Here is a 16,907-nt window from a genome sequence, read left to right on the forward strand (position 1 = left end):
GGTGTCCCCAAAAAATCCCTTTTATAGTAACTGTATGTTTTCACTCTTTTTTCTACAAATACGTTTTATTTTTAGTAACACATGGCTTGCTATCGCCATTTTCCATTCAGATGTAATGACACACCCCATAATGAACCATAAAAATACACTATGAGTACAAAAGTCGGGCGGTGCTTTGATTGGATCCCATTGTAATTTTCACAAAAAGGATCAATTCTGATCAATTAAAGAGGTGTTTGCTTTTGAAATGCTGTGCAAGACTGACATGGGCTTGTCCAAAAGCCTCAGTCTGGATCCTGGGTCATGCTGTCAACATAAAGGAAAAACTGTGAGGTCATGAGTGATGCCTAGGAGAACTGTGATGTCATTAGAAACACAGTGAAAAGTGGTTTCAGGGTAAAGTAAAACCTGCTATGTCCACAGGCATATACATAATATAAACTATGCAATTAAGTATGTCTGCAGGAAGCTGTTATATCCCTTAATATGCCATGATTCTCAATGATGAGCCTGTGACACCAGATTTATAGCACTGGAAATGTAGATTAGGAATAGCAGAGGACCTAGTACTGATCCGTGGTACTCCACTGGTTATCTCGCTCCATTTTGAGGTTTCTCCTCTAATCAGTACTCCCTAATCCATGTGCATGCTTTGTCAAAAGCTTTCTGGAAATCTAAATAAACCATGTCATAGGCTTTGCAGTTATCCACTATCAACATTGCATCCTCAAAAAAGTCAAGCAGGTTAGTTAGACACGATCTCCCTTTCCTAAAACCATGCTGACTGTCTCCCAGGATACTGTTACCATATAGGTAATTTTCCATTTTGGATTTTATTATAGTTTCCATAAGTTTACTTATAATAGAAATCAGACTTATTGGTCTGTAGTTACCTGGTTCAGTTTTGTCTCCCTTTTTGTGGATCAGTTTTACGTTTGCAATTCTCCAGTCTGTCGGTACAACCCCTGGGTCAAGAGACTGTTGCAGGTTAGCAGTTTGTAAATAACTTTTTTATTTCTTTGAGTACTATTGGGAGGATCTCATCTGGCCCAGGGGATTTATTTATTTTAAGAGCTCCTAGTCCCTTTAACACTTCTGCCTCTGTTATGCTAAAGTTATTTAAAACTGGATAGGAACAGGTCTACATGTGGGGCATGTTGTCTGTATCCTCCTTTGTAAAAACTTGAGAAAAGTAATCATTTAATATATTTGCTATTTTTTTTTCTTCATCTTTGATTTTGCCATTTGTATCTCTCAGACATTTTACCTCCTCTATGAATGTTCTCTTGCTGTTATAATATTGGAAAAACATTTTGGAATTGGTTTTAGCTCCCTTAGCAATGGCCATTTCTATCTCTCTCTTGGCCTTTCTAACTTCCTTTTTGACTTGTGTTTGCTGTTCCAAGTACTCTTTCTGTGTACTTTGTTCTTGGTCCCTTTTAAACACTCTGTAAAGTGACTTTTTTCTCTGAATATTTTTTTTAATTGATCTATTAAACCATTTTGGTTTAGATTTAGATATGTCTACTTTTGGATGTAATTGTTTTGCGCCTCTAGTATTTTTAAAAAACAGCCATCATTTTTCTGTGGATGTTTTCTCTATTTTACTTATGTTAGTCTCTGTTTCATTCTTTCATAGTTTGCCTTCCTAAAGGTCCCTTTTAAACGCTCTGTAAAGTGACTTTTTTCTCTGAATATTTTTTTTAATTGATCTATTAAACCATTTTGGTTTAGATTTAGATATGTCTACTTTTGGATGTAATTGTTTTGCGGCTCTAGTATTTTTAAAAAACAGCCATCATTTTTCTGTGGATGTTTTCTCTATTTTACTTATGTTAGTCTCTGTTTCATTCTTTCATAGTTTGCCTTCCTAAAATTGTAAACCTTAGCTTTAGTCATTATTTTTGGGGTTTTAAAAAGCACTTCAAAGGAGACCATGTTGTGGTCTGAGTTTGCCAATGGTTCTCTGACCTCTGTTTTAGTTATTCTGTCTTCGTTATTTCAAAAGCCTTGACAAATTGCGTTAGGAAGCAGTCATTTGTCATTTTCACCATTTCAATTTCATCTGTCGTGCTTCCCATCAGGCTTTACCACTTTATATGGGGGAAGTTGAAATCCCTCATTAATATGTCTTCTACTTTGCTGCACGCATTTCTAATGTCATTGTATAACAGATTATTCTGCTTGGTGCCTGAATTTGGCGGTCTATAGCATGCCCCTATTATTATGCCCTTTGAATTTTTGTCCATTATTCTGACCCATATTAATTCTGCATTGTTTTTTACTTCCAGATTTAACACCTGGGCTTCAAGACTATTTTTGATATATAGCCCTCCGCCTCTTTTGTCCTGTCTTTCCTATACAGTGTATACCCACTATTATATTCGTCTCTATCACTCTCGGATAACCAAGTTTCTGTAACATCTATCACATCGTAGTTACCTGTTAGTGCAGTAGCTTCAAGTTCTAACATTTTGTTTCTGAGACTTCTAGTATTTAGATAAATACATTTAATGGCTTGTTTTGATGTAGTCTCCTTTCTGTTTTTTTGTTGATTTCTCCCTCCTTCCTTTCTAGTTTAAATGCTTCTGAACCTCCTCGAGGATCTTTTCTCTGAGTAGATTGGTTCCCTTTTTATTTAAGGGAACCAATCTACTCGGAGAAAACACAAGACAGGATGATATTGCTAACCTTCTTCTGAGGAGTGTACTGTAAGTGTTCCGCCACAGACTTCCAAACACCGGAATCACGTTCTGAGGATTCCAAATGGTTGCTCAATTACAGTACGAGCACATTTAAAGGTACGATTATACCTTCGGCAGGGGTTGTGGGGTTGAGCAGCCAACGCTTCACATACCCGTTGTCCTCTATCAACCAGCCTTTCAGACTGTCATACCGCTGAAACGCAAATTAGTGAGGATAAACAAGTCATGAGTAGAGCAACGATAGTTTACATACACATTTGTGACGTAGTTGTTTGCATCACAGATCACACACTACTTGCACGTTGACAGAATAGGTCTCCTTACGATTTACGTAGAAGTGCTTATTCTGTGTTGGTTACGCGTACCTTAGTGCTACAAGCAAACAGTGTGCTCTCCGCATCTCTCCTTCCAGGTCAGCCTGAAGCAGTTGGCAGATGTTAAGTTAATTCATAAATTAATTCTTATTTATAAATTAATTTTTAAATTTATAAATTAATTCTTAAATTTATAAAATAATTTGTAAGTTAATTTGTCAATTCTTAAGTTAAATCGTAAATTAGCTGTTTGCCAATTAAACTTTCAATTTTATATGGCAATTGAACTTTCAAGTTCATTTGGCAATTTAAATTTTTAAAGCCTATGTTTGTACATTGTCAATCACACAAGGGGCTGTCTCCAATCGATAGTGTTGTTTATGCCTTAGTGATGTCGCTGTGTTCCTAGCAGTGATGTAACTTTGGTTTCAAAAGTGGGGGGATGGGACTGGGAGGCAGTTTCTGGGGCATCCATGAAGATGATTCTATCTGAAATAATACAATGTTATTTACACAATGATAACAAAATATTGCATCCTTTGTATGTCTAATTAAAAGATCCAAAAACATTCCCGTGGCAAAATCATTCAAAACAATAAATTGTTGGCACAATGTTGTCATGAGTGATGCGTGTGGCAAATAGCTGCATTCAGTCACTTCTGAGTCATGGAATTACGAAGCCATGACTTTCAGTTTCGAAGAGCACGACGCGCCACTTAGATCGGGTCTGGATCCAGGATAAAGCCCCCGAGACAGAGTAGAGCGCTAGAGAGACTGTGGCACAATCCAGATTTAATGAGAGGGATGAGGATTGCGCTTGAAATATATTTCTAGAAACGTTGAGGGTTTCCCCACAATTAGATAAGATAAATACAGTTTTGCTATTAAAATGATGCTAATATGATGTGTTGGCATAAGAAAAGGGTGTTTTTTAAAAAGTTTTGTTCAACTTCCATCCACTTATAATATGCATATGCGCTTGTAGCTTGAACCTCAAACCGCTGTGTATCGATGATAATGTAAATAAACACCAAGCTCCAGACAGTGAGTTTCAAACTTTAAAGGTGTTCCTGTTTACAGGTAAGAACTCAACTTTACTACGATGAACGTGATAATGTTCGTTATGGTAATTGTTTATTTATTAATTTAAAAATGTTTGGTAAAATGTGACAGATTTCTTGGAACATTGATAAATAGAGATGCGAGAGTTTGTGCGATGTATTTAGGCAGCAGTGTGGAGTAGTGGTTAGGGCTGTGGACTCTTGACCGGAGGGTTGTGGGTTCAATCCCCAGTGGGGGACACTGCTGTTGTACCCTTGAGTAAGGTACTTTACCTAGATTGCTCCAGTAAAAACCCAACTGTATAAATGGGTAATTGTATGTAAAAAATAATGTGATATCTGTATAATGTGAAATAATGTATAATGTGATATGTTGTAACAATTGTAAGTCGCCCTGGATAAGGGCGTCTGCTAAGAAATAAATAATAATAATAATAATTTAAACATGCAGAATAATTTAGAATCTGTAATATATCATCATTAATTTGCTATAATTGTGTAAAAAGTGGTAATGAATTTAGTTGTTATTGATGTCTATATTTATTTGCAAAGGTCATTTTGCTGTTTTAAGTTGTTTTTACTTGAAATGAGATGGTTACACTGTAAGTAGACAGAAACCTCAGTGTGATAACATTAGTAAACAACACAAGCTATGGTGAATTACAAACATAAACCATTTCCCTGTGTTTTGGATACATCAACCTAGTGCATCCTCCTCTATCTTTGTCCATTCGTTTGCTATTTTCCCCCCAACAATACTGTGAGCTCAGGCTGTATACAAATTTGTCAGCCGGGGCATTTAAACTATGCACCACGTATGTTCACTTCTCATTGGTCAGTTTCCCTAGTTAAATTGGGTAGAGCTTCAGGATTGGATCAACATTAAGGATCAGTGGAGACCGATCCAGATCCTCCTAGTAAAACACCATCTCATGATCCAGCTCTAGTGATCCCTTTTTACTTGTTTTCAGCTCATAAACTGTTGTAGATTTCACGTTAGCTGTAACATTTTATAAGTAACTTGAACTCTACAACTGTTTAAGAGATGAAAACAATTAAAAAGACCTAATGAAGCAAATTATCAGTTCAATTAAGGGTCTAGTTAAGTAATTGAGAGCTCAGTTAGAATGAGAACCAGCAGACACAGGGGGTCAGTTGCTTATGCAGGAGGTCAAGTGAAAGGGGAGCAACTTAGTAGTGTGTTTAGTTCTTCAGTCTGCTCTGATCTAAGACATACTGGGGTCCATGTTTTCCAGTTATCCACAGCAGGAACTACCACTTGAGAGTATGACTAAGAGCATGCCAACATGCTGAAGCTTGCACCTCACACAACGCAGCTGTATGAAAAAAATATATATATATCTGCGGTGGGTCTGCATGGTCGGAGTGCAGCTTTTATAGCTGTCTGCGCCTGACGTATCACATTCATCTGTGACAGAAGCGTGAACCAGCCTGGAGTCCCACTTCTGAGAAACCAGAAGTGTGTGAAGGACACGGATACCCGCATCCCTGAGAGCCACGCTGGTAATTTGAAGATGAACTTATTATGGACAAAAGTCAAAGGACCTTATTTTTTTGTAGATGTTGCATTGATTTACTGGCCCATTTACTAACATTACAACCCCACCACCCATAGTGATCAATGAGGAGGTATTTGTCTTTCCTCATGTGTGACATAAAATGGATCAAGCACAATATTTCAGACAGTAACCTATCATGATACTGGCAGCTCTAGTATTTACAGCTGTGACAGGGTATGTTATTGATATACTTCATAGACATCATTAAGACAAAAGTTGAGCATGACCAAAAAATCATGAATTCATTCATAAATACATTTACTTTTAAATAATTACTTACCACATAAGCATCATGAAATGAAACATGTTATATAACATCCAAACATCGGTGCTGTGGGACATTGCCCAGCAGCCCTGGGAAATGTATTTATTATTATTTTTGTAGTAGGTTTTATTTTTTTAAATGTGAAAAGGGTAAAGTCAGCGTGAATTGATTAACCATTTCCACAGTTTTTCCGGTGTTTTCCGGTGTTTATTGGCTATCCACCGATTCAATTTTTTATTTGGTATTGGGGGGTGTTTTATCGGGTTTTATCGGTTAAAACCGAAAATCAGAAGCCCTATGTATATATCACAGTAGTGTTCATACATAGTAAGTTACTTTACATCTTCCATATCAAGCTACTGTTTTATATAGATGATTATTTCATTTGGATCCTGTTAAACCTGTGAAGCCATACACCTCCAACGCCGCAGATCAAGGCAAAAATGTCTTTTTATACATATTTTTGGTAGCCAGATATAGTTCAATTTTCAGAAGTTTCCTCTTGAGAACCATTAGTGCTTCCTGGGGTTCATTTTGTGTTCAGCAATGTCAAGGTTGAACTGCAAACTGCACAGTACCTGAGTGACTAGATCATCAGGGAAAGTAACTGGTTATTGAGACGGGATTTAACTTGATGTTGGAGGTTCCAAAGTAAACTGGGAATGTACTATAGGTCACAGTGTGTGACTGGGGTAAAATAAATATATAGTGAAGTATTGTTATATCGTTGATTTCTTCTCATTGGTGTTAATCAATTCATCTTCGAAAGTAAAAACTTGTTTTGGTGATAAAGTGTCTGAAAATGCAAGGTGACGCAATATTCGTAGCCGTTATTGTATTCATCTTATGAAGTAATTTAGTTTGCTTTCCAAATTGGCCATTTCTAAATGAGAATTGGACTTGTGTGTTTAAGGATTAACAGACAAGCTCTGACTGGTTTTCCCATTCTGGGACTCATTCAGTGTATCGTTTGCAAAGTCAGCAGTGCTAGACGGCGGCAACCGTGGCTTGCAGAGCAGACAAAAGATGTGAGAGCATGCCCACAGTCCTTGTGTAATGCTGGAGGAGAACAGCTTTTTACAGGGGTGGCAGAACTGGTAGAACACAAGCATGAAAAAGATGGCTATGGAGTATCCAATCAGCAGCTGCAGAACAAGCAAAGGAGTGCATACATACTGGTAGACATCAGTCTGAAATACATACCACAGCAGAATGAGAGTGGCGTTCTCTATAAACCTCAGCATGTAATACACCGCCACCAGGTACCAGTTCTGGGACTTGTTGATTAAGTCAGGGTCACTGAGTTTCAGCTGGACTGCTGACCAGCAAAACATGTTGATACCGGCGTAGAGAAACGTAAGAAGGCACAGCACGATGGTGGTGCCCACTCTTGTCAGCGTTTTCTCAATGTTTTCCGGGAAAGGGGATTTACTTTGCCAGAACAGTATCCAAGGATAGAAGAAGAAGATGAAGAAGTTCAAGAGCACCACTGGGAGGATCCATATCTGGAGTACTGAACTGAACAGGACCAGGACCACAACTCTGGTGGCAATCTCAAAACTTCTCCACAGGAATATGCACAGATACGCTGCCGGCTTCACCTCAACTTCGTAATCATCATACTTGATCTTTATGGCAAGAATGTTGCAACGTAGGGCACCATACACTATAGACAGCAGGGAAACGATCATCAATGTACCTGAAAGAAGAAGCACACCAAGAAATGCACTAAGTCAATGCTGGAAGAAAAAAATCAAAAAATCTTAATGTATCAGTATGGGGAAAGAATTATGTTCACATATATATATATATATATATATATATATATATATATATATATATATATATATATATATTTCAGGTAGATCATAAAGCTATGGATAGGATGCCATTCAAAACATCTGTGGACTGAGAAGTACATCTCGTCAATCAATACGTCCTTTCCCTCGTCCCCTTATAAAAGTTTACCACTGTATTTTTGAAGTTTTCCCATGCTTTCCCACTGTTTTACAATGCCTTTACTGTGCCATAGTTTACCCTGGTTTGCCATGTTTATTAATATTCTTTACCATACCTTGCTATTCTTCATAATGTTCACCTATACTTTACCACGCTTCACTATGCTTTATAACCTGGTGCACTGGTTGATCTGTGGCTCAGAGGGAACAGTGCCCCCTTCTAAGCCACCAACCCCACTTTCAACAGCACCTGACTTCCCACGAGATCCCCCCCCCCCATCACTGTACTAGCCAGGATCAACCTTGCTTCTGAGACCTGAGGAGTTCAGGCTCCAAGGTGGTTTCAGAAAATTCCTTGATGAACGTTCTAAACATACAAATGAATGCAATAATAAAAGGCATGTAAACCTGCAGATATCCTGTAGAACATACACACCTCGTCCGACTGAAATGTACTGCTGCAGCACACAGATGTACAGCTGCAGAGTGAGCTGGGGGGCAGAGCCCAGGAAGGCTTGGATCACTGATGTCCTGGCGAAAGCAGCCCGATGTGTGAACAGCTTGCCCTCTGCCTGACCCACTTCTTTTTCAGTCTCTTCTGTAAGGCCATCCTTGGGCATCTGCCTTTTCCTTGTAATACTGACATATGGCTCTTCAATACTACTAGCATAGCCATAGATGAAAAAAGCTTCCAAACACCTGAAACACAAAGTTTGACATAGCGTCAGTGTTTTTAACTACCATCGTACTTGACCTATTTCAACGTAATGCTGATTCTTTCTTTCAACATTTTTCCACATCTGAATGTTTTTGTTTGTGAATTGTAACATTTCTGGAACAGCACTTTAACATGGTAAATGTTATTACAGATATGACGAAGCATTTATTTGGGGATTTAAGTTCTGTGGACATTTTATAGAATATATCAATATGTTCTGCTGAAATATACTCATCTAGACCTCTCACAAGAGAAACTGATGTGGTGAATTAGGGAAATCTGGACACACAACGCGATGCAATGCCCTAGTGTGTGAGGGTACACAGAAATCCACTACATCAAAAAGTGACGTTTTTGAACACTGTAGTTTGACACAATAACATACAATGGCCTTCATACCTGTACCTTAAAGTATTTCAGAGTGTTATACAATAAAAAGCACACCTTATTTTTTGGAGTTAAACTCAAAGTGCAGAGTACAGAGTCTTCTATGATCTCTTTACTGCACTGTAAACTGCTTTAATGATCCTCAACAAAACAAAACTGCTCAGTCTTGGACGCAACAGCTTCAAGAGGTATTTTGTAGCTTCCTAGATACAGTACTGCCTTCTGGGGTGAAGCTGCATTACATATAAAAATGGCTAAATGATTAATTAAAAAAACAACAACTGCAGAACTGCACTTGTTTTGTGCAAGTGTGTTTGTGTGACCGATTGATAGAGAACAAACCCTCTCCTCTAAAAGGCTGCCTATCAGTAAACAGCAGAGAGACCTATAGAACCTCAGAGTTATGGACACCTTGGGAATAGAGGTTGTTCCTAAGTCTGAAATGTCTGTAACTCTGAAAAATAGTTTTCAGTGGTTTTAATAAATGTGTAAGTCTGCTATATATACCCTTAATGTGGCGAATAATACAAGGACACAGCACAGTAATGCAATACTCATATTGTTATAGTTTGAAAGACAGTGGAAAATGGCCAAATTGAACTTTCCATTCAAATTGTAATTTACTATATATATATATATATATATATATATATATATATATATATATATATATATATATATGTGTGTGTGTGTGTGTTGTAATAAATAGTTAGACAAATAATTAAACTTTGTTGATAATTGTAATGTGACATCATTTCCACTGTGTGGCAGGATAGCAGCAGAGGGAAGACTCAGAGACAGAAAGTGCAGTGAAACCAAAATATTTTAATTAACAAAACACAAATAAAAAGGCACGATGGCCAACCAAAAAGACAAACACAAAACAGGCTTTAAACAAACCCAAAAAAACCCACTCACTCTCTCTAACACACGTCTTCTCTCTGTTACAAACACTCACCTCCTAACAAAAACACTCACCTCCTAACAAACCCAACCACTCCCTTTTATACAGGTGCCTGGGCTAATTGGGCAATTCGCACCTCATTAGCCCAGGCACATTCCGCACATTCCACACATTCCTCACACATAAATTCACTGAACCACACCCCAAACTCACTCACATCCACTCTAAACAATACAAAAAACACAGAACCACCACAAAATAGGCTGCACCCCATCACACACTGATACAAGCATTCTGATACAAAACATCAACACCTGTTTCGGCCACTACAATTTATGTAATTCCAGTGATTCCAATAATACTGTATGTAAATCCAGTCAGACCAGTCTTCAGTATGCATGCATACCTAAATATTAGTTACATTCAATTTGACAGTAATTCTCCCGAATAAACTAACAAGGCAACAGTATTTCTCTACAGTATGAAGCCGTACAGGCCTCGTAATATTATACTGAATTACCACTACAGTAATGGATTTCTGCTCTCTTCCTCTCCCTCTTGTCTTTTATAATATGATAAATGACTTATAATCGAATATCACAAGGCCCCATCACCATACACCCATTTATAAAGTGAATAAAAGAGAAAGTTTAGAAAACAACTGTGCAATGTAATTATTATTATTATTTTAAAATGCAATGTATTTGCACATGCACGTTTGTTAATTCAAAAATTGGCTACAATTAATTGTATTTAAGATGAATGACAACACCGGGTCATAATCATTAAAAAAAAAAAAAAAAAAGAAATCCACAATCATACCATGATGACATATGAACACCAAATCACCACAGTGCAGATGCTATACCAACTACTGTATATATAGTACACTATTGAACCGTAAACCGTTTAATAGCATCTCTGACCAGAACAGCTGGTCAGAGAACAATGTATGCGGTTTACATCCAATAAACAGAGCGATAGCCTACCTGACAAAGGGTCCCAGCTGTAAAATATGCAGCAGCAGAACGAGAGGTCTATCCCTGCTCAAGTCCCTGTGAATGAACGTCAGGGTAAACTGTACCAGCACTGATGGCACCAGCGCGAAGAGGAGAGTCAGCCCTTGCCAGATCTTGTCCCCCCCAGATCTGTACGTGCTGCTCAGATACAAGGCTGCTGTCGTCTCTGCAGTAAAGAGGGAGACAGACACGAAGATGGAGCTCGGAAATCGCATTCTCAAAGAGCCATAGGGAGAAGCAAAAAGGCTTCTTTACTACATATCGTAAGAAAACAGTGGTGATCCACCCAACTCAGGCACAATGTCTTCGCATTTGGATGCGGTGTCAGCTGCTGCTGCAGAGAAATTAATTGTGCAGGTTGTTTTCCTGCAGTGACACACTAGAGGGCACCAGAGAGGCCTGTAAATCAGAACACAATTCTAAAAGGTATTATTCAAAATTCTTAACGCTATTGACAATGTCGACAAAAGGGACTTTTTCGACCTGAAAAGAGAAACAAGGACCGGGGGTCACAAATGGAGATTAGATAAAGGGGCATTCAGAACAGAAAGTAGAAGTCACTTTTTTTACACAGAGAATTGTGGGAGTCTGGAACTAACTCCCCAGTAATGTTGTTGAAGCTGTCACCCTGGGATCCTTCAAGAAGCTGCCTCTTCAGTGAGTTACAGGAAAAAATTACATCTCGGGTTTCTGTGACAGTTTATAAATTAATCGACCTTCGGTCTAGTAATTTATGACGTCACAGAAACCCAAAATGGAATTATTTTCATGTAACTCACTGAAGTCCATCTATTATTCTTATATATATATATATATATATATATATATATATATATATATATATATATATATATATATATACCACTTCTAGGTTGAAATCCAGCAGCTAGAGTTAAGAACATAAGAAAAGTTAGAAACATGTTCAGGTTATCTGTGTTTTGTAGAGACTGTACCACAACTGGCAATACAGTTTCCTCTCCTGAGATCAGAAAGCTGGTGCAAATACTGTAGAATATGTATGTTTTCTTTCAGATGAACAGTCTCCTAGTCGCATTGCTTACTGAGGCATTGTGGTGTCGTGAATGCTTAACCTTCATCTCTGATGCAGTGCATCTGGGGTATTCATCTGGTGTATTCAGGGGGGTGAATGATATTGTAATGAGATTGAGGAGAAAGAAAATAGTCAAAACACAGGTATTAAAAGAGATTTTTATTTTTTCATGATTAGGAACATGAAACTAGATTTAATTTGTACGCCGTCACATTCATGAAAGGGGTTATTTCATCCTCGGATTTGAATAATGCTCCTGATCCATTTGAGCCTGTCTGTGAATACATAACCTGAGTCCAGATTTAAAGAATACATTCTGGATTTATTTCATTTTACAATTTCGACGACAGCATCCTCTATACTTTAAACACAATTATGTGGGCAATACACAGAACATGCAGCTGAGTATTATACAGAACCATTGACTCCATGGTCCACCCATAAAAAAATCTAATTCAATGAAGGAAACAAATGGAGAATTGCACTTTGTTCAGGTTTTGTAAAGTGTCCAATGTAATAATTGTATGATAAATATATCCTTAGTCTTTCAACAGTTTAAGCCAGCCTTCATGTGCCCACTGTACCTCTAGGCAAGGCTAAATCTAACAGTAAAACCTGGGACAGTATACCAAGGTGGATGTGACTGTTAGCTCAAGTACCATAAATCCAGGTTTACTTTATAGAATAAGTAAGTCCAACTTTCATTTTCTTTTTTTTTTGTCACCTTATCCTGTTATTATGTTTGCAATCATTCTTCCTGGCTCTTATTGTAATTACTCAGGCTGCTTAATATTATATTTTAATCATTTGTTTTTTATTTAAGGATTGGGATGTTTTCAGAAAGATTTCCTGATGTGTGCAGTAATTTCTCTCCAATTAAAGAGAAAGTAGGCTACAATTTCATTTTTTTCCTTTACCTTTTTATGATATTTGCAATTAAGTTGAGTTGTTCTGGGTTCTGTTGATCCAGCATGGATTTCTTATCAGTTTTTTCTCTACAGAACATACCTGTTTATGATCTTGTCTGGAAAATATTAACTGCCAAGGACTCCCTCCTTCTATTCAATCATGTTACAAAACAGCCCTTTAAGTTGACTGGCCCCACCTGCATATTCTCTCAATACTGTAGAGTAGGTTGGGCCAGAGGATGTGCAACATCACATTGCCACATGGTTTGACTGGAATGAGGTGTCACTTCAGTGCCAGGCAGCTAGAATTCTCCAGACAAAACCAGGTAAAGACAAATATAGATATGATCAACAGGAACCTAGATCCACTAACAATGATTATTACAAGACAAGGGACAGATGATACAATAAATACAATACAATCTGAAACTACTTAATAACCTGTTAGGACAACCAATCTCATTCACTGAACTTGATTCAGCTTTATGTTTTACATTTATTAGGTATTTTAACCAATTGCATTTCACTTGACCTAAATTGTGTCGTTACAGCTGAAACTACCCTTATAAAAGTTTACCAGGGCATCTTTTTTTGCATTGTATTTTTTCCGGGTATTTATTTTTTTTACAGTTTTATAATGCTTTCCCCAAGGTTATACTAAGCATTTACCATATACACTTTGCTTTTACTACAGGAAACTTTTAGAAGGGAACCTTTGGGAAATGCATCAAACTGAACGGTTAAACTAGACTGATATTGTTCAGAACACTAAGAGGTTGATTGATGAACTTAAAACCCGCCAGGATAAACCCCAGTTGTTTTTTTTAAAGTGTTTTACAGTATCAGCGAGTCCACCTCAATCCCTTATTTTTAACGGTATGGGTGGTTGATGAAATCCAGGTTGATTCCCCAGTACTATAACACACAGAAATGCAGTCTAAGTATAATTTTAAAATGTTATACCAGTAGATGTCACCCTACCCAAACAAATGACCAGGGACTGTGTGAACCAGTGATTCTCAAACCGTTTCTATTAAGGAGCCTCTTTAATGTTAGTTCGTTCTACTTTACTACCCTTTGTCAAATTAAATAAAAATCAATAACCTAATGAGCAGGAAATACATGCATTACAAAGCAAACAATCAGACATACATCGGGCAGACAACAACATTTGTACAAACAGTGTAAGCAGGACTCAGACTGTTGGGCTTGCATTCTATACACACTAAAAGACTATAACTTGCAAGGGGTTCTGGGAGTTGTAGTCATTCTAACTCGAGTTGCAAGATGTAGTAGGCTATCAGAGGAAGTTTTGGAAATTAGAAGTAATAGATGAGGGACCTGAAGCCAGAGAACATAGTTGTATAAATTGCATTTTTTTTAACATGCCATTTCATGTTTCTTTTAGATTGGTTTTAATAAACCACCACATGTTTGCTATGCATGCTGTTTCAGTCTCTGTGCATGGTCCTTGGTACCAAGTATTTTGTATTGCAATAGTAATGCATGATACTATTGTGCTATATGCATATCCATAATATTACACCAAAAATTTATGTTAAACTTGTGCTTACATTTTCTACCAGCAGATGGCAGTATTTCCACATATATTATACTATGAGACAACTGGCAGCATGGTAAGTGTTTGACATATACAGTAATTGAAAAAGAGCAAAACTCCTGAATTTATTTCTCATTCCCCGGGATAAAAGTCTCCCAACCAACATTTCATTTCTGAAATATGTTTTCATCCAGCGTGACTTTCTATTGTAACACATATCTTGGCTTTTTCTATTGTAAAATGCCACCTGTCCACTCACGGACGGATGCTCTTTTGACCATAGTACATTGCATTGTTTGACAAGGTGGAATGACTTTTCCAATCTGTGATTTCTAATGATCCTTTCATCTCGTTTAGATTTAGTTTAGGATTTGGCAAAACAATCTTTTAATGTGTATCCTTGTAAAAGTATTGTCAAACAAAGAGCATGAGAAAAGGATGACCATGGATAATGTTGCTATTGCTTTTAAAGCTTTGGTAATCAAGTACCTGGTTTAGTGCTGTATAACATAGAATTGTACTGATCTTGTGGGAAATTGGAAATAACGTACTGTGTGATACAATAGAATCTGCTGGTTCTGAAAAGCTGTTTATGTAGGCTTATTGATGTTATTGCTGTAAGTCAATCAATACATATAGATTGAATTATAGTACATTTTATTATAAAGTTTTATAGTGTAATAATTTTCACGTAATCATTTTTAAATATAGTAAAAGTGGATAGATGAATCGTCGAGAGAAATTGCCTTGATTAAAACATCTATGATAAGGACAATACAGTTAATTCAGTGATCTAATAAAAATGATTAAACAGAACCCAGTTATGAGAATATCACACAGACACATTCCATAGATTATCTCAGCACTTTGTTGGGCACATACTCTACAGTAAATGAATCCACAGCTCAATCAAAACTTCGCTAACTAGTCTAATCAGAAATTCAATTTACTAGAAGACTAAAGCTCACTGGTTTTGATTTGAGGTCTACTGGAAGTGGATGGCTAGTTCTATTAAAACTACTATTTTTCAGGCTTAAAAATGATAAAATAGGTACCAGTATAAGTTGATTGTCTTGATTATAAATTCCAATTCCAAGAATAAATTGTGAAGCTGTCCTACTCAGGGCTACAGGCACTTTTACAGCTTAACAGCTCTTGAGTACCCAGCTGCGGGGCAACGTCTATTAACAGCTCTCGAGAACCAGCTCTCGAGAGTCAGAGTTCCTGTCATTTCAGGGGCCCGGTAGACCAACACGTCTGGCCTCAAACCCTTCAAGAAGGCTCCCCCGGGTGGGTCAGTTCTTTTCTCTCCCCTTCAGCATCTCTCCCCTACACGTTCCTAAGCACTTTTATCCATGAAGCCGCGCCTCAACCTCTATGCACCCGAGGCCAAGCCTCTACCTAACCCTTACGCAGCCCTGGTTTCCATCCCGTGAAATAGCATCATTATTGTACAAGCAGAAAAACTCTAAAATGACAAACAGAAAGACTGGCGGACAGACATACAGTACAAACAAATTCCATATACCCTAAGATTATGGTACTGTTCTTAAAAGGGTAAACTTTTACGCACTGTACCACTTTAAACTATTACAAAAAACATGAAACCATAATAAGAACAGGGACTATTTTTCATTAGTCTTTGCTGCTTTAATCACTTACAATAATGGCATCCATTTGGGTCAGATCCATTGTCAGATCCCAGGGGGGTTTGCTAACGATGAGAGCACCTCAACCCTAATCTGTGCTCTTGCATTGGGCATCAAATGTCACGACAGACAACATTTTTTTATATTCATATTGCTTCCTAAATTAAAGTAAAATAACATCAAGCAAAATATTAGAGATACAAAAGTAGAGGCTATGGTGGTCTTTATAGACTTGCTTTTAGGTTGTCACACCAGCTTATCTTCAGCTTTACCTTTTATTGTGTTTTCTTTTTCTTATGCTTTGCATATACTGTATACCAATACTACTGCTACCCACTCCACTTTCAACATTTGCACTCCTACTTGCATGATGAGCATAGCAGGGTTAAAATGGAAATGTGTGTAAACACTGCCTCACTGGATAAAGTTGTCTGAAAGACTTTCATTAAAACACTTTACAATCTAGTCTTCCATGTGCAAGCTTCTAAAAGAGATTTATAAACAGGACTCAAATTACTGCTTCACAAAGGCAGTGTCTAAAAAGGTTGTCCTTGACCATATTCTTCCTACTAAAATTGACTGTTCCTCCTGAGTTTCAAGATAGTTCTGCATAAATGCTGTACATGATGTCCATATAGTACTGTAGCCCGCATTAGACACATACCAAACACTGCAATGCAGAGCTAGCTCTTTAATTGAATAGTGAGATGTCCATCTCTGAACTGCAAGGTTAACTGTTCCAGTCAAGCCTCTGCTTTTCCATTCAATTGCTCTAGATACAGTACACGTCCATTACAGTGGTACCCCTACATGAAGAACCCTGACCC

General features: G+C 37.5%; 1 protein-coding gene across 2 annotated transcripts; it reads right to left on the reverse strand.

Moving 5' to 3' along the window:
- Positions 1–168: 168 nt before the first annotated feature.
- Positions 169–11,432, reverse strand: LOC117405610 (endoplasmic reticulum membrane adapter protein XK-like). Of its 2 annotated transcripts, XR_009329514.1 has the most exons (4): positions 10,882–11,432; positions 8,320–8,582; positions 5,941–7,624; positions 169–306 (listed from the first exon to the last, which is right to left on the reverse strand). XR_009329514.1 is itself a non-coding variant. In XM_034008804.3 (3 exons), the coding sequence occupies exons 1-3, from the start codon at positions 11,124–11,126 to the stop codon at positions 6,834–6,836; spliced, it is 1,299 nt and encodes a 432-aa protein (XP_033864695.2). In that variant the 5' UTR covers positions 11,127–11,432; the 3' UTR covers positions 2,438–6,833. The 2 variants fall into 2 exon arrangements, 1 of the variants encoding a protein (XP_033864695.2); XM_034008804.3 differs by lacking the exon at positions 169–306 and having other exon boundaries at positions 2,438–7,624.
- Positions 11,433–16,907: the final 5,475 nt, after the last annotated feature.

The sequence above is a fragment of the Acipenser ruthenus genome, chromosome 9 (assembly GCF_902713425.1).
Source record: "Acipenser ruthenus chromosome 9, fAciRut3.2 maternal haplotype, whole genome shotgun sequence".
In the NCBI taxonomy this organism is placed as follows: Eukaryota; Metazoa; Chordata; class Actinopteri; order Acipenseriformes; family Acipenseridae; genus Acipenser; species Acipenser ruthenus.

Coding starts and splice junctions, on each gene's coding strand:
- LOC117405610 (XM_034008804.3), bottom strand. CDS start 11,126: ATGCGATTTCCGAGCTCCATCTTCGTGTCTGTCTCCCTCTTTACTGCA. Junction 8,583..10,881: donor CAGCTGGGACCCTTTGTCAG/GTAGGCTATCGC, acceptor TTTGTGTTTCAG/GTGTTTGGAAGCTTTTTTCA. Junction 7,625..8,319: donor GTACATTTCAGTCGGACGAG/GTGTGTATGTTC, acceptor TTCTTCTTTCAG/GTACATTGATGATCGTTTCC.